Below are 18,180 nucleotides of genomic sequence, written 5' to 3'. Positions count from 1 at the left end.
TTGCAACTCAGTGAGACCTTGTTTCCAAATAAAAATAAAACATTGGGCTAGGGGTGTAGCTTAAAGGTTGAATGCCTCTGGGTTCAATCTCCAGTACTGGAAAGAAAGGAAGAAAGGAAGAAAGGAAGAAAGAAAGAAAGAAAGGGAGAGAGAGAGAGAAAGGAAGGAAGGAAGGAAGGAAGGAAGGAAGGAAGGAAGGAGGAAGGAAGGAAGAAAGGAAGGAAGGAAGGAAGAAAGGAAGGAGGAAGGAAGGAGAAAGAGAGAGAGGAGAAGGAAGGAAGGAAGGAGAAAGAGAGAGAGGAGAAGGAAGGAAGGAAGGAGAAAGAGAGAGAGGAGAAGGAAGGAAGGAAGAATGGAAAGAAGGAAGGAAGGGAGATCCAAATGGTTCGAAATCAAGTCCAGTTTAGCTAAATCTTAAAACAGCAATCCAAGCCAGGCGTGGTGGTGCACACTTGTAATCCCCGCACTTGGGAGGCGGAGACAGGATGATCGCGCAGATTCGAAGCCAGCCATGCTGGCTTAAGAGACCCTGTTTCCAAATAAAAATGTATAAAAATAGGTCGGGGAGTGTAGCCCGGAGGTAGAAGGGTTTCGAGGAACCCCAGTACCACCAAAAACAAAACAAAACAAAACAGCAATCCAGCTGGATACTATAGTTTGAATCTTGACTGTCCCCCAAAAGGCCATGTGTTAAAGACTTAGACTTCAGCTTGGTACTATGAGGGGTAGGGAGAGTGGAACCTTTAAAAGGTGGAGCCTAGTGGGATATTTTAGGTCATTGGAGGTGTGTTAAGCCAGCTCTCTAGTGCTGTGAAAAAAATACCTGAGAAAATGACTGTTTCTCTCCAGACACGAGGCACACTGTCAACAAGAAAGCAGAAAACCAGGGGTGACGCTTTGACACTTCATTCTTTCAACATGTGTTTACTGAACACTTACTCTGTCAGATACAGTACAAAGCCACAGGGCTGTGACGGGTTCTCAGCCTGCTCACAGAAACACATGTGGCTAGCACCCTTGGGTGTTCAGACATCTGTGGCCTGAAAGAAAGAGGGTGAAGGCTCTGAGAGAGGTGTTCACTGTGAGAACTCAGAAGTCCCAGGGTCTGCTGAAGAGCAGGGCTTTGGAGCCAGGGTGGACTTCGAAGCCTACCAACCCCACACACTCACTCTGTGTCCCATGCACAGGTCACATCAGCCCTCTGCATCTCCGTTCCTAGCTCTGAAAAGTAAGGTTAGAATGGTATGTAGGTCGATGTGAGGAATCAGACAGACTGGTCTCCATGGAAACCACAAACGTCCCTGTGAACCTTTGTGTGGGTCCTGGGAGGAGTGGGCGGATGTGCCTTCACGGGATGGGCAGCCCCGAGCTCCTCCATGTTCCAGGTCTGCATAAATCTAATCCAGAGCCTTGCTATAAGCCCTGAACCTACTGTATGCAAACAGCCCAGGAGCGTTTCTAGCCTGAAATCAAGCATCAGGCACTTAGAGGAGGTGCCAAGCTTGTGCTGCCTTGTACGACTGCAGCCTGATTTGTAAGTCCTCTCCTGCCTTCTTGGCAAAGTCAGACCTGCTGCACCTATTGTCCCTCCCTATGGATGCTCTACATGAAAAGTGGCTTCTATAGCAGTTTGCCGGCCCCCTGACCTAAGCCCTTCCCCCAAGAAACAGGTGACAGCCTCCTGTGGTATTCCATCCTTCACCTCTCCTGCAGTGTTTTGGCTGAAATAGAATCTAATCCTAGAGAAAGTGGACAGGTTGTCTGTCCCTGAACCTGCTGCTCTGACAGTGGGCCAAGACAGAGACCTGCCCTTCCTGGGGACACCAGCTGCCTTCTCCCTTGGAGGTCCTAAATGTTTGGGTGCTGTACATGTGTAGTGGCATTGAAGGGGCACAACCCCATTCCATAGAGGGAGCAGAGTCTAAGGCCTTTGCTACTAGAAGGCAAGACCACAGATTTGGGAAGAATCAGTGGGCATTTGCCATCTGTGGCTTACAGCATGCAAGGGGAAGGAACTCATGACTTGCATGGATGATTTGTGACAGACAATCTGGCAAAGCGGTTGATGAGGATGGGCAGGGCGCAGCCAGCACAGCAGGGCGGCACAGTGGCATGTGACATCAGCTGGTTCAGAGCTCACTGAGATGGGGCTGGTTCTGCTTCGTATTTCTGAGGTTGCGCCTTTCAATCCCACTGTCCTTGCCACCAGTCTGGAGAGTTGGAGTGGAGCCTGTGGGCCCTCCAGAGGTCACCACCATCTGGCACCTGCCCGTGAGCCTCGGAGCTCATCTTCCTCACACACTTCCCCGAAGCAGACAGATGGGTTCTCTCAACCTTTCATTTACAATGTGGCCCACTTCCTTCCCATGCACGAGGAGGCGTCCACAGCTTCAGGCTGCCCTCGGCCTTGGGTTCAGTTAAGGATACCTCCACATAAAGATTTCCCACCCCACCCTCTGCTTGCCTGAGTCCTGCACACATACACACCCCACGGCACATTCCTTACATCAGGGACAAAAGATAGAAATTTAGGGTTTATGCTCTCCTGAATGTGGCCATAAAGATGCAGCTTCCAGTGAGGCTGAGCTTGTCCTACAGATGGGGCTCAGCCATGGCTGGCCTGGGAGTCACAACTTCCAGATAGCATCCTGGGCCAGGAGGCTGGCTGCAGCAACCTTCTGAAGTACATGCAGAGAAGCCCACCTATCGCTGGCTGTCCAAAGTGAGGCCCAGGATTTCTGAGGAGTAGCCACCAGAGCTCTGCCAGGCAGGGGGAGCTGAGGGAGGCTGGGAGTCCAGCCGACCTCTGTGTGCTGCCTGCTGCACAGTCATGGGGCCAAGCTGCACAGGCTGGGCCTCCCTGGAAGCACCCAGCCCAGTAGGCTCCAACCTGAGCTGGCTCAGGTCCAGGATGAGGGCGCGGCACCCCTGGTCCTGTGGGCTGGTCAGGATGGGCAGGCCACAGACAGCAGCCCCATCTGGAGAGCTGCTGGCCTGTTTATGCTGCAGAATGTCAGGGCCCCAGGCCTGAGGCTGCCTGAAGAGCCCACCGCCCATGTGCTGCCTCGGACACTGCCCTTCCGGGTGGATCTGCAGGGCTGCCACATGGGCTACACAGCCTGCTGGCATGGGTCCTGCATCCACAGAGCTTCCCCCATGGCCAGGCCTCCAAAGGCCTTGAGAGTGCCTCAGGCTCCCTGGTAGCTGGGGCTCTTTCTGCAAGCCAGGCCAGGCTGTAGGGCTTGGAGCCTTGCTTTTACTAGAAATGCCTGTTGTCGTGGTGGCCACAAACCCCACAGAGGAGAGCAAACCTTCTGGGTGGCTGCGTGTCTCTTCTTCCAGAGAGGAGTCCTTAGATGGCGTGCTGGTCCCCCGTGTGGTCCCCGCTGTGACACCACTCTCTCCAGCACATAGACCTTTGGCTCCTGGGTGTGCCCGCAGCTGCTGTCTACTGGGTGCTGAACACACTGTGGCCCTGCCTGACTCTGAGGCCCGGTCCCCCCTGCCCTCCAGCTTCTCTGCTGGGCCCCTGGGGACCTTCTGAGGGCCAGGCGGGGCAGTGAGCTCCCCTGGGGCATGGCTGGGGGCAGGTGGGGTGCGGCGGAGCCAGTTGACGATGCCCATGGTGATAGCAAGCTCTGTGTCACAGAGCTTTAGCAGGCACTCCTTGCTCTTCCAGGAGCTCTGCAGGAAGCCCTGGCTGAGCAGGTCAGGACCTGGGGTCAGGGCCAGGTTCTCCTCGGCCCCCACGTGGAAGCTGCACATGGACAGTGGCGTTCCCATTGCTGGCCCTGACAGACTCTCAGACACGCATAGGTCATCATCCAGGCTGGGGCCAACGGGGCCCTCACCAGGGTCATAGAAGAGCTCATAGAGGGCGTCGCCACTGTAGCTGTCCCTGGGGAAGGTAGCCGCAGGTGTGCCTGGGCTCGGGGCCTCCTTCTTGTCCTCCTCAATGCCAGGTGAGAAGGAGTCATAGTAGCCCTCATCACTTGTAGATACAGATTCCGGCTGCTCACTTTTGGGGGTTCCGGTGTCTACAGAGCTGGCTTTGGAACCAGTGGGAGGGGGCCTGCAGGGGAGCAAGGGCAGCTCAGCCAGCCCAGATGTGTCCAGCTTGGGCTGCTCTGTGTCTGTCCCCTGGGGACCCACTGTCCACGGACCCAGCAGGGCACGCTGCTGTTGTCTCACAGAGCGGTTCACACTGTCCCAGAACTTGGTGAATTCTGACGCCTCGTTCTGGGTGGGCGATGCTAGCTGCTCCACACTGCCCTGAAAGGGGCCCCCAGCAGCCTTGCTCTCCGGGGCCTGGGCCGCCCGAGCTGGGTTCTCTGGGCCTTCACTCAGCTCCAGGACTGGCACTGAGCTCTCATCTGCGAAAATCTCCCCGCAGCCTGTGAGTGAGTCGAAGCTCTTCAGGGAGGCCACATCCTCACACAGAGCACTGCAGAGGTCAAAGGACGGGTCAGGCAGGAGCTCACTGTCAGACAGGTCCTGGCACAGGCCGTCCAGCCCCAGCCCCTCGCCCAGGGAATACAAAACCTCACTTCGCTGCCCAGCAGCATATGGTGGGCCCCCAGGGGAGGTCGGGCTCTTCCCCTTGGCTGCCAGTGAGGCCAAGTTCTCTGTCTTGTTTCTGCGGATGTGGAAAAGGTTCCGGAAGCATTTCTTCGGCCGTTTCAAAGAAATCCTTTTCCTTGGGATGCTCTTGGCCACCGCTGGCACAAATGGCATCTGGGGTACAAAGTGGCGGTAGTCAATCATGCGCTGGCCACCAGGGGGCCCTGGGAAGCTTGCACTGCCCACCAGCTTTCCCGTGGAGGTGGCCGCCCGGCCAGCCGCTGGGACGCTGTCGTGAGTCTTGCTCTTCCGTACTAATTTAAAGGTGCTTGTGCAGAGGGACGCAGGACCCCCGTCGGTGTCAGGCTGTGCCACCTTCTCATGGAATCTGTCATGCCCTTGGGCACTGGGGCTCACTGGAGAATCCTTCTCACTGTGGGGCCCCTGCTGCCCTCCTGACGAGACCAACCAGGGGCCTGCCTCCTCCTTGACTGCGGCAGTGGCTGCTGGGTCTGGAAGTTTTTCATGGGAAATTTGTAGGCTGGATTTGATAAAGGTCTTTCCCCTTCTCAGTTCCATGACAGCGGTACCCCGGGTCACTGTAGAGGAAATCAGGAGGCACTTAGTACCCAAGATTGGAGGGTCTGCAGGTTCTCAAACACCTCTACCCACCCCTGCTCAGGTGACTTGCTCAATTGCAGGGGCCTGGGTCCCAGTGGGTCCCAGGGGTGAGGTGGGAAGAGGCCTTACTCCTGCACACAGCTCCCATGTTTACAGACAGCTGATACCCAGAGCAGTCGAGTCACATGCCTGAAGGCACACAGTAGTAACCAAAATGAAAGCTGACAGGCCCCACTTACTGCCATGTCTAGGACTTCCTCAAACACTCTCCCAGCTCATCTCTACTTACAGGCCTGGGAATTCATCAGCAGCGCCTCAGTTCACCCTTACTGGGTCCTCAAGAGAGGCACAGTGGCCCTTCTGAATGGATGGAGCAGCGTATCAATTAAATAAATTGCCTCCTTCATTTTGTAAGAGATACAGCTGAAAGAGAACCCCACCCTGGCCTCTCCCCAGGCCTGAGGCGGCTGGCCCTCTAGGGCCAAACATCTGCTGAGGAGGTGAGACTTTGTGCAGACTATCAGGCAAGACACAGCCAAGCGTCTCCAGGTGCACAAAGAAATGAGCCTCGAGAGTGTGGGACTCAGAGTGGGCGGGGCAGGCTGTGGGGAGACACAGCCCCAGGCCAGGAGAGCGGGCAGCCACCTCCTTGGGTACCTACATCACTGACGGATAGCGGTGCCTCAAGAGCCATCCAGAGGAGGGTTCTGATGTCCAGGCTAAGAACTGTGTGAAAAGTACTGGGGCTGCCCTTTGAAGGAAGTGCCACATGGTGGCAAGAATGCCAATGGGCTCATTGTTCTGGACTTATCCTGAGCTCAGTGCGGCTCCATAATAGACTGGTGAAGAGTGGGTGGAAGCAGGGGTGTGAAGGAGGCTGATGCACCTGCCATTGGGATGAGGACAGAGTAACGGGAGAGAAACCTGGTAAGTGGCAAAGGTGGGCAACAAAGTAGGTGCTGCCCTGGGGGTAAAGTTAGAGGGTCTCTTAAAGGAAGGTGCCCCAGGATTCAGCAACTGCATGAGGAAAGAGAAACTGGCAAGGAGTCCAGAATGCTGAGGGACTGGACTCACCCTAAGAGAATGGGTCAGAATGAGATGGGAAAGTCAAGGAAGGAGCCTGCACCAGGCCTTGGGGGAGAGGAGCAAGGATCTAGTTTTAAACTCACTGTGCTTAGGGTAAAGAAGACATACACACACACACACACACACACACACACACACACACACACACACACCACCCCTCCAGAAAGAGAGGGCAAAGCCAGAGCACAATCTGAGAACCTCCTGAGCTCTTGCTCCCCACGCCATCATGGCCTCTCCTTTTACCTGAAACACAGGTAAATGTGTTCCTCCTGCCACCACTCCTCTCCCTTTACTTGGTGGTGAGTGGACAGAGAGTCCTCATCTGTCTCTCTGGCAAGGAGAAAATAGAAGAGAGTGCTGTGGCTGATGCCTTTGACTCTGGGTGAGGACGGCTTGTGGGCAGTCCCTATAATCAGCCTCCAGTTGCAGAAGGGGTTATAGCAGGTGGAAAGCACTCTGGCTGCCTGCCACCCTACGCACCCCCAAGGAAGCTACAGTTATGTCCAGACAGATGCTCAACCTGCAAATCCTTGAAGTGCTTCTGCATGAGGACCAGAGTGGGCAGAGGGGCTGTTCACAGCCCAGTTGACAGAGTTGGCATTGCAGGGACTCATGAGACAAGTTGACTGGCCTCTGACTGTTCCCACCTGTGGGTAGTGCTTTCTCTCCTCTTAGGGGCACCTGAGACTTTTGGCACCATGCCCAGGAGGGCTGCCAAAGCCAGGTTTGGCTCCAGCTGCAGCTTGGCCTTTGGTGGCAGCATCCTAGAAAGGGGAATGAGCCTCAAGCTGTCTGTCTGGCTTTTTGGCCTCCTGCCAGATGATTGCCACTGCCTAACCCTCTAACCCTGCAGCTGCAGACCCCATTTCCACACCAAACATTTCTTTGGAGCCTAAATAAGGCCTCTTCCAGCCCTGAGAGGACTTACTACACACAGCATAGTGTTTCCTATCCAGGTCCTGGTGTCAGAGGAGCCACACCTGAGTCTTGGTCACATTCACCTAAACAGGCAGGGACCTTGGCTCATAACCCTAGAAAGGGCACAACACCCATTTTACAAAGAATAAATTCAGGTTCAGAAAACTCAACAGATGGGCCCAGCACATACAGGTAGGAAGTAAGACAGGGAATTTGATCATGATGTTCTGTGAAGCAATAGTTCAAATTCTTTTATGAGAAATATAAAAGTAGAATAATAAATGTGTTCTGATGAGGAAATTGGGAAAGTGCAATAAAAGTAAAGATTACCAGCAACAATTGGTAGATCACACAAATTTAGAAAGAAATTACAATTGATGGTCATATCATTTTGATGGCAAGAAATTATGAAGATATTCATTATTAGATCTCTATTTCACTTTTTCTTTTTTATGTTCTAGAAAAGCCTTTTTTTTTTCACAGCAGTAAGCTTTGAACATTTGCATCCTACCTCTGAGCTACATCCCCAGCCCTATTTTTTTCCTTTATTTTTAAACAGGGTCTCACTAAGTTGCAGAGGGCCTCACTAAGTAGCTAAGGCTGGCTGCCAACCTGCAATCCTCCTGTCTCAGCTTCCCAAATGCTGGGATTATAAGCATGCATCATCACACTCAACTTGGAAAAATCTGTTGATTACCATATCCTTGGAAATAACTTCAACCAGGCCACAACAAGGATTATTTCACTGTGTATAGAATTTTGCAGTTGCAAGAACTAAAATGGCCTATTTGATAGAGATCCCTATAAATAAAACTACTGGCTTCCCAGTTCTCAGAACAGTCAACTGATTTAAAATCGCCAACATTCAGACAAGTTGATCCAGTTTGAACTGGGAAAGTGACCCTTACAAATAGCTGTCATTGCTAATGACTGGACTCAGTGTTACTAATATTGTCATTGCTGCCTCTGAGTCTTTGGCTTTCTGCACACAGATAGGACAAGTACTGAAGTAGGGACAATGCACAGGGACAGCAATACTGGAGCAATCACACAGGCTGTGACAAAAGGTTCCTTCAAGCCTGCCTCTTTGGAAATGTGTGGCCATGCACCATTCAGGTGAAAGCTCTGTGGGTGGGCAGAGAGCCTGCTGCGTGGCGGGAGCGGGCTGAGCAGTCACCTCCCACGACAGCTCTCAGGGCACAGCGGGCTGGATGTGGACAGTCAGATGCTGGCACTGTCATCGCCTCGGGGCGGAGGCCAAACATATCTAGGTTCTCAGTTGCAAAGAGGCACACTGCTTTGTAACTCTGTGGCTAAAGATCATTTAGTAGAAGCTAAGTAGGAAATATGGCAGGTCCTCCCCCGCCAGGTGTCACATCCCTCCCCCAGAAGGGAAGCAGACGGCCCGTCCTCGCCCCCTCTGGTCCGCCAGTGCTCAGTAATCAGGAATTATCCATTCTGGCACTTGATCTGGCTTCCACACAAGACTGAACATTCTTTAAGGCCCAGGACTCCAGCTCTAGCAGGCTTTGAGTTATTATTAAATTAAATGAAGACTTTTATATGTTTGAGATACCTCAGTCATGTGTTCTGCTAGATCTGAAATGTTTAGTTCTATAAAACAGTTTATATGCCTTATGTTCTAAGATGAGTCTCAGTGACAACCAAGGCCCTAAACTAAGCACTAAGCCCCCCCCCCTCTCTCTCGGTGGCATTAGGAATGGAATAGGGAATACAGAGGAATTCTACCTCTGAGCTACATTCTCAGCCCTATCTTATTTTTTTATTTTGAAATAGGGTCTTGTTAAGTTGCTGAGGGCATCACTAAATTGCTGAGGCTGTCTAAGAAACCTGCAATCCTCCGGTCTCAGCCTCCCAGGTACTGGAATTACAAATGTGTGCCACCAAACCCAGCTTAAGTCTCTTATCTCTAATATGAACTTGTAAATGCCACAGAAACAGAAGCCACACAAGTATATTTTTTAATCATTCTGTTTCAGGTATGTGACATTTACACCAAAATCAAAAGACAACCAGGCAAAAGATGTGTGTAAATACATTCCAGGCAGAGGGAACATCCTGCAAGAAAGCCCCAAGGAACAAGGGCAGGAGACTATTAGAGGATCTGAAAGTACCCCTAGTAACCAGAGCCACACAATGGTGGAACAAGATTAAGAGACTGGTCAGGTAGACCGAACCAGGCCTGAAGTCTTATGAAGGCCTGTGCCCTTCCTCCTGTGAGCCATGGGAAGCCAGACATTCAGAGAAAGTGACAGGGACAATGTTCAGCTTTCTCAGGTAGTTCCAGCTGCAGGTGCAAATAGGAAGTTGGGGCTAGAGAAGAGTCTAGGAAGTGGGTTAGGAGCCAAACAACAGTCTGTCAGAGAAAAGATGGTGGCAGAAACTCCCATGTCTGCACCTGAAACACAGCATGCACATAGACAGGGATTTATTGCAAACTAAGTGCATGAAGTCATTCTGCTGGGCGCTTTTCTACATCAGGACTGACTTTAAATCAGCTGCCTAGGATTTTATTTTTCCTTTGAGACGGTAATACTATGCTTTTCTTTCCTATTTTTAACACAAAAATAATTGAGTTTTGGTTTCATGGAGCAATATAAAACCCCTGGAGGAACACGCAGGTAGCAGAAATGATTCTGAGACATAAAAGGCTGGGCTAGTAGTGTTGGTATATGCTACGCCTTGTCCTCTCCTGCCCCCAATATCCAAGGAAGACATAGCAGGGATGACAAAGGGGTATCGTGATCAGAAACCACAGGCTGAGGAGGGGAGCCGCCTGGGAGCTTCCTGGAAGTTGGGGTGGGAGTGGAGGCGGTGGGCAGTAGCTGAGCTCTGTAACAGGCTGCCTCCTCGATGATTAGATGGATGAAGTAAAGACCATTGTGGAAAGAGAAAGCTCTGTGCTTTGTGGTGGGGGCAGGGTATGGAATAAGGCAGAAATAGAATCCTTGGCGAGAGCATCGCAAGCCACCCCACCCCCACCGCTGGGGAGACAAAGGGTCCTTTGGGGGGAGTGAAGGTCCTGGCCCACCTACCAGGTAGCCTCGCCTGCTCAGTCAAGAGAAAATGGGCCCCCACAGCCTTGCGCGTTCTGCCCCAGCCCAGCTTGTCGCTGGGCTGGAGACAATCTCTCCCATTCGAGAGCCCAAACCTAAAAGGGTCACCGCCCTCAGACCCCAGGGACCGCACCATCCACGTTGGGCACCGCGAGGTGGAGGAGGTGGCCGCCCTGGTGCCTCCACTCAGCCGGCGGATCGCTCTAGAGAATGGATCAAAAATTGCCACCACCACCCCAATCTACATTTGTGAGGCCAGGACCCACGCAGGGCCCAGGGCCGTGGGGACTTACCGCTGGGACCCCGGAGTGTCGCAGGGCGTGACGGTGGCGGATCCGGGCGGGGTGCGAGCCCGAGCTCAGCACCACGGCCAGCTCCCGGCGCCGCGCCCGCGCCCCCGCGCTGCTCAGCGGCTCGGCCAGGCAAGGGTTACGCCGCCCGAGGGCGACGGCAGGGGGGGGCCGGGCCGGGCAGGTCGGAAGCCCGCCACCCCGCTCCGTGGCCGAGGCGGGGCGCCGGGCCGGTGGGGGCCGCCTCCGAGCTCCCCGCCGTCCGGGCCTCGCCCGGTCCGGCTTTGTGCTTCTCCCACAGTCTGTGTCTCCCTCCTCAGTGAGCTGTGCTTTGCAACCCTCAGGCCTAGTCGTCTTCTTGCCTCCTTCCTCACTGCGCCCCCGCCGCCACCCCACTCCGTGGAGACGACAGGTGTGGGTGCCCCTCCCCCCGCAGCCCTGAGCCGGGGGCCCGCCGACCCCAACCCGCTCCCAGGGCCTCCATCACACCCAGCTTTGCCGTGAGTCCTATCCAGCGGGCTTGGAAGAAAGGGCTGGCCGGTCCGGGAAGGAAAGGCGGGATCGTCCAGACCTTTTTTACCTGCCTTTTGTAGGCTTGATTATATTCCAATGGGAATGAAAGAGACGCCTCCCCCACAGACACTTACCGCGTGGGGTCTGCGGGCCGGGCCCTGCCGCAGGCTTGAGGGAGGAGTGGAGGTGCTGTGCGGACCTGTCCCTGCAGAGCTGAGGGCTGGGGTCCGCACGCTGGCGCCCGCGCTGACTGCAGTAGGTCACTCCAGCCTGCGTCAGGTGGCAGTGCCCCGCATCCGCGCTCGGCTGCGGGTGAGGAGTGCGCACTGCTGTGCTGGCGAGGGGCGTCCCAGGGGCGCTCGGCGGCCAGGTGAGCACAGGCAGGGAGAAGCCGACTGGGGGTCACCAGGACAGGCTGGGGCGAGTCTCAGAGGAGGCAGGGCTCCTGAACCTGGAGGGCTCCCTCCCTGCCCCTGTGTCCCAAAATACCTGGACACAAGGTGTTCTCCCTTGGTTTGGACTGGTTTGGCTTGTCATAACCCATTAGCCTTGTCTATAATTGTTCTCCAGTCAGAAGTCAGACCCAAGGCAAGCTCCTTCTCTAGCCAGGCTGATACCACCCTTGGGTGAGCCGCCTTCTTGCATTTTTTAGTCTAACCTAACTCTGCCTGCCTATCTCCACTCCATGTCTGTCTGTCTGTCTGTCTGTCTGTCTGTCTGTCTGCCTCTCTCTCTCTCTCTTTCTGCTGTTGGCAGGGTCCTGACCTTTTCTGGCAGTTTTTAGCAGTGAACATTTCCTGCTAGGAACCAGGGGTTCTTCCCCTCTTAGAGGCAAAGGTGGGTCTGGGCCTCCTTGGCACATACACTGGGAATAAAGGATGGGGTTCTCTCCGTTTACAGTCCTGCTGTTAAAGTTAATAAACATTAACCTCTTATTATGGTCTCTCTTCTTTTGCATTTAAGGATCTTTTTACATTTCTTATAAAATAATTATAAGGATAATTAATTATGAACTCAAATTGTCCTGATGAGTAGCAATCGCTTTTTTTCCCCTTGCTTAGATTGTCATCCTTTGATCAATGGAAGCTACTCTAAGCTATCTACTTTGTCCTTTCAGAGAGTTTAAAAACATCCTTTCTTTGTTTTGTTTTGTTTTGTTTTTGTGGTACTGGAGATGGGACCCAGGAGCATTCTACCTCCGAGATACACCCCCATTCTGAGTTTACCTTTTTACTTTGAAACAGGGTCTAAGTTGCAAAGGGCCTCATTAAGTAGATGAGGCTGGCCACTAACCTGAGATCATCCTGTCTCAGCCTCCCAAGTACTGAGATTGCAAGCAACAAACTTTATTTTAAGTAACAAGAAAATATGTTTACACAGGCCTGGGGGAAGATCCTCTCCAAAGACCCTTGGGAAAGATTTGTTACATCAAATCTTTTTTTTTTTTTTTCCTGGTTTAGATGTTGTGGAATGATTTTTCTGAAACATCATTCTAATGTAATTTTTTTTTTTTTTTTGCAGGTCTGGGGATGGAACCCAGAGGTATTTGACCTCTCAGCTACACCCCTGCCCAATTTTTTATTCTTTAGTTTGAAATACGGTCTCACTGAGTTGCAAAAGGCCTCACTAAGAAGCTGAGGCTGTCTGCGAACCGCGATCCTCCGGACTCGGCCTCCCGAATGCTGGGATTACAAGCGTGTGCCACTACACCCAACTCAGGCTCATAATGTAAATTTGTTATTTTTATTTTTATTTTATTTTATTTTTAGCAGGTCTGGGGATGGAACCCAGGGGCATTGGACCTCCAAGCTACTCCCCTGCCCTATTTTTTATTCTTTATTTTGAAACCGGGTCTCACTAAGTTGCGGAGGGCCTCACTAAGTAGCTGAGGCTGTCCAGGAACCACAATCCTCCTGTCTCAGCCTCCCGAATGCTGGGATTACAAGCGTGTGCCACCATGCCCGGCTAATTATTTTGTTATTTTTATAATACACTGACTTGAGTTTCTCACCTGTATCTTGAGCTGTGGCTGTGACCCTTTCCTTCCTGGCACTGGCTTCCTGGTCACTTGATAGTGCCAAGGGTCTCAGACTTCCTGTCCACACATCTTGCTTTCTGGACACACCCAAAGGCTTTCCCCTGTGACTATAAAGAAGCCAACAACAAATGGTGCTGGTGAGTCAGCTGCATTAATAGGGGCACAGAGTCCAAGTTTGTGGTCCTGTGGAGCCCCATACCTAAGGGACTTTGGGGTGAAGGAGCAGGATCCCATACATCTGAGGAAGGCTGGCAAGGGGACGGTTGTCTAGGCTGAAGAAGAATAGGCATCAGGAGTCACAATTTCCAGTGAGTGGCTTGGCAGGAAAGAGGGATGATGGATCCAGAAACAGTCATTTGTGCTTAGGTCGATTCCTCTACAGAAACGTGTCCTCCCCAATCCCAAACAAACTAAGTTTAGGGATATTATCTGATGAAGTGATTTACTGCATCATTGATTTGTCTTTTATTTTTTATTGTGTATGTGGGCACACGCATCCCTGAGGATTGAACCCAGGGGCATTCTACCTCTAAGTTACACTCTCAGGCCTTTTTTTTTTTTTTTTTTTTTTTTTTTTTTTTTTTTTTTTAAGTAGGGTCTCGTTACGTTGCCAAAAGCCTCACTAAGTTTCTGGGGATGGGCTCAAATCTGTGATCCTCCCAGGTACTAGGATTATAGGAGTAAGCCACCACACTCAACTCAGCTTAATGTGTGAGCCCAGGGGCATTTTACCTTCAAGCTACACCCCAGCCCTATTTGGGGGTTTAGTTTATTTTATTTGAAAACTGGTTTTAAACATGTGATCCTCCCCTCCTGTCTCATCCTCCCAAGAACTGGGAGGAGCCACTATGCCTGACTCCAGCCTTAAATTTTTCTATATATTAAAGCTTTTCTAATTTTTTTTATTGGTGCACTGTATTCATACATCATAGTGGGATACAAACTTTTGTAGACATACATGCACACATCGCCCAGTCAGCCCCCACCCGATCCCCACCCCATTCCCTCCCCATCCCTCCTTCCCATGCTTGGCTTAGTGGTTGACATCTAGTATTATAGCAATTTATCCTAAATTAAAAATGATAATCTCACATAACAGTTTCATTTGTCTGATACCAAGCTTTTGATGACTTAAAGATAACATTTCAATATTTCTTTTTGCTTTCTTTCTTACCAGAGAATATTTTTTTTCTATTTTTTTAGGTGAAACTATCATATATTTATATATTTATTTTTCAGAAAAAAATCTATCCTAATATGGAATATGGACTCTAGATACACAAAACAATCTTGAAGAAGAACAAAGCTAGAAGATATATATTTTCTGATTTCAAACCATATAAAGCTACAATAATTGAAACAGTGTAGTACTGTTCTAAAGGCAGATATATAAACCATTGGAGTTAAATACAAGCCTAGAGCTAAATTCTTCCCTATATTATCAAGTTATTTTTGACAAGGTTTCCATGAACATTTGGTGGTGGAAATAATAATCTTTTAACTAAATATTGTTGAAAAATAATAATTACATGGAAAAGAATAAAATTGGACCCTTACCTAATCCCATATACAAGTATTAACTCAAAATAGATAAAAGACCTAAATATAAATCTTAAGACTATAAACTTTTAGAAGAAAATCTGGGTCATAAAACCTCACAACATTGAAATTGGCAGTGATTTCTTGGATATGATTTCAATGGCACAGGCAACAGAAGAGTATACAAACTCCCTAAAAAATAAAAAAATATTGTATATCCAAAGACAATGTAAACAGAGTTAACAGTTACTAATAGAATTGGATAAAATATTTCCAAATGCTATATCTGAAGGTATATTAATATTCCAACTAGAAATCCTAAAAATTAACAACAATAAAGGCAAACAAAACAATTTAGAGATAGGTAAAAGACTAACATAAATAATGAATCTCCACAGATAACCAATCTTAGTTGTCTGTTGAATGGAAAGTCTTTTTTCTCTGGTTCTGGTGTGTGTTACCTATTTCTTCTTTGTAGTTAATCTCTTTGAGTATTTTCTCTAGCGCTGGTTTTGAAGACATAAATTCCTTCAGTTTCTGTTTGTCATGGAAGCTTCTTATTTTTCCATCTAATTTGATAGAAAGTTTTGCTGGGTAGGAAATTTTTGGCTTGAAGTTGTTTTCTTTCAGAGTTTGGAATATGTTACTCCAAGACCTTCTGGTTCTCATGACTTGGTTTGGGAAGTCTGGAGTGATTCTAATTCGTTTACCTCTGAATGTCACTTGGCCCTTTGTTTTTGTTGCCTTTAAGATTCTCTGCTTGGCTTCCACATTGGTCATTTTGACAATTATGTGACGTGGAGATCCTCTTCTCCAATCCTGTCTAAAGGGAGTTCTATAAGTTTCCTGGACCTGTGTATCAACCTCTTGCTCTATGTTTGGAAAATTTTCTGCTATTACTTCCTTGAAGAGATTGTTGATCCCTTTGGTTTCACTTTCTTTTCCCTCCTCTATTCCAATTATTCTTAGGTTAGCTCTCTTAAAATGGGCCCATATTTCTTCAATGTCAGATTCCTGCTGTTGGATTTTTTTTTCTAGATTAGAAACTATGCGTTCATTTTTGGAATGATCATCTTCTAAGAGCGAGATTCTGTTCTCCATGTGGTCTAATCGGTTGTTTGTGCTTTGAATTGAGGCCTTTACTTCATTAATTGCATCCTTTATCTCTTTTTGGCTCTCTCTGAGTTCTTTTCGAAGCACCTCTATTATTTCTACAGTTATTTTCCTGATTTGATCTTCTAGAAATCTCTGATTTTCTGTTTTATCGGTTCTGATGTTGTGGGGTTGTGGTCATTCATTGCTCCAGTGTTATTCCTCTTTCCCATGATTTTGGAAGTTTGTGCCTTCTCTGGGTTCTTCCCTTGGGTCACTATGGCTTCACTTAAGGTGCTCTGGCTCTCGAGTCTGTAGTATCTCAGACCCCACTACTCCTTTACTGGGTTGTATCACAGAGTCTCTGACCCAGGGAGTCGATAGAGGCTGCTTTAAACTATGGGGGGTGCCGGGTTGCACGTTCTCCTATGGTATGATATCTCTGCCACCGCCACTCCCCCACTGGGTCAAGTCCCAGGAAGTACAGTACTGGGATTTCTCCTCTGTGGCCCGCAATTTGACTCACTGCTCTTGAGTTCGCAGATGTAGCTATACTGGACTCATTGAATTCGCTGCTGCTGCCGCCAGTAGCAGTATGGCGCCGCTGCTATGCCCTCGGCCTTGAGGCTGGCTTATTTCTTCTTGGTTTTGAATTCCACTCTGAGTCCTTGCAGCGTGTGCTGAGCTCAGCCACTGGGAGCTTTAGATTTTACCTGCGGCGAGAAATCCCGCCTGGCTGTTCCGCAGCGGCTCACCTCGGCTTGCTGTAGCCGTCCAGTGAAGTCGCCACTGCCGCCAGCAGTATGGGGCTGCTGCCGCATCCTCGGGCGTGAGGCCGGTGTATCTCCTCTGTGGCTCTGAGCTCTGTTCTCAGTCCGCTTTCTCTCTGGAGCCTGGTGATTTTTTTGTTTCTCTGGTGATGGTGTTTTCTGGCTATGAAAGGCGCTGATTTTGTGGTAATGGAGATTGGTTGTTAGCAGGGCTCTTAAGCCCCGCTTTTCTCGGTCGCCATCTTCCCGGAAGTCCTCAGCTTTTCTATTTTAAACAATGAGCTTCCTTTTCTTTTCTATTAAAGTAAAATACACATAACATAAATTCATTTTACTTTTTAAGTGTGCAATTCACTTTACACAGTGGCATTGAGCACATTCTCAAGTGGTGTGTAACCATTGCCACAATCTATTTCCAAAACATTTCTGTCACCCTAATCAGAAATTCTGTGCCCATTTAGTAACAGCTCCTTTTCCTGTTCCTCTAATTGCTGGTAGCCACTATTCTACTTTCTTTTTTGTCTATATGAATTTGACTATTCTTAGGAAACTCATAGAAATGGAGTCATGCAATATTTTCACTTGGTATCTGACTTGTTTCATCTAACACTTCAACATTTATCCACACATCAGAATTCCATTCCGTTTTTATTTTATTGGTGCATAGTCCCACATCACAATGTACTTCAGAGTGTCATTACTTCTTAAGTGCTGAATAATCTGCAGTTCTGTGTGTGTGCGTGTATATTACGTTGCATGTATCCATAAAGTTAAATTTAGTCATCCAGAATACAATGAATGTTTTAAAATGCTGATAGCTTTCCCTGGGGGTCTTTACTAAAGGCAACACAGGCTACCAGAAATTGGGTTTCTAGTCAATGTGTAATTTTATAAACAAGATTATACAATGCTTTGATGGGAAAGCTGTCAAAAATCATAAAAGTGAGCCAGGCGTGGTGGCACACACTTGTGTTCCCAGCATTTGGGAGGCTGAGACAGTAGGATCACAGTTTTCAGACAGCCTTAGCTACTTAGTGAGGCCCTTTACAACTCAGTGAGACCCTGTTTCAAAATAAAGAATTAAAAATAGAAGCCAGGCGTGGTGACACATACTTGTAATCCCAGCATTTGGGAGGCTAAGACCCAAGGATCACGTTTCGCAGACAGCCTCAGCTACTTAGTGAGGCCCTCTGCAACTCATCCCCAGACCCGCAAAACAAACAAACAAACAAACATAGAGCTGGGGGTGTAGCTCAGAGGTAGAATGCCCTTGGTTTCCATCCCCAGTACCACACACACACAAAAATCATAAAATATGTTGTTTTTGTTCATCAAAGGGTAGGCCTACCTAAGTTAAATGTGGATTTAAGAGAAAACAAGACTTGTCTTTTCTGGAGCCAAAAATCAAGGCTCTGTCTCCTGGAAAAACAAGCGAAGCAGACTTGCTTAGGTGTGTATGGGCCATGGTGCATGTGTGATGACCCCGAGTGGGATTTTCAGTCCCACCTCTCTCTGTAGAATTCCTGTTCAGGGCCTGCTTCCAGTGTCATGCAGCAAGCTTGTTCACAACTATTGGCTATCATTTGGAGGGCCCCTTCCACTCCCAGAAAACTCCCACGAGCCGTCTTTGGTTCCTACTATGCCACTGTCATGGCGCCCCATGCCTTCAACACATG

At 49.4% G+C, this 18,180-nt stretch overlaps 1 protein-coding gene across 1 annotated transcript; it reads right to left on the bottom strand.

Annotated features, from left to right (window-relative positions):
• Positions 1 to 2,703: 2,703 nt before the first annotated feature.
• On the bottom strand, positions 2,704 to 5,139 carry AMER3 (APC membrane recruitment protein 3; the record flags this gene model as incomplete). Its single annotated transcript, XM_080689404.1, has 1 exon — positions 2,704 to 5,139. The coding sequence occupies one exon, from the start codon at positions 5,137 to 5,139 to the stop codon at positions 2,704 to 2,706; it is 2,436 nt and encodes an 811-aa protein (XP_080545530.1).
• Positions 5,140 to 18,180: the final 13,041 nt, after the last annotated feature.

The sequence above is a fragment of the Muscardinus avellanarius genome (assembly GCF_963383645.1).
Source record: "Muscardinus avellanarius genome assembly, chromosome: 2".
NCBI classification, from domain to species: Eukaryota; Metazoa; Chordata; class Mammalia; order Rodentia; family Gliridae; genus Muscardinus; species Muscardinus avellanarius.
The sequence above is the reverse complement of the archived record's forward strand: the minus strand, read 5'-3'. Positions and strand labels throughout refer to the sequence as shown.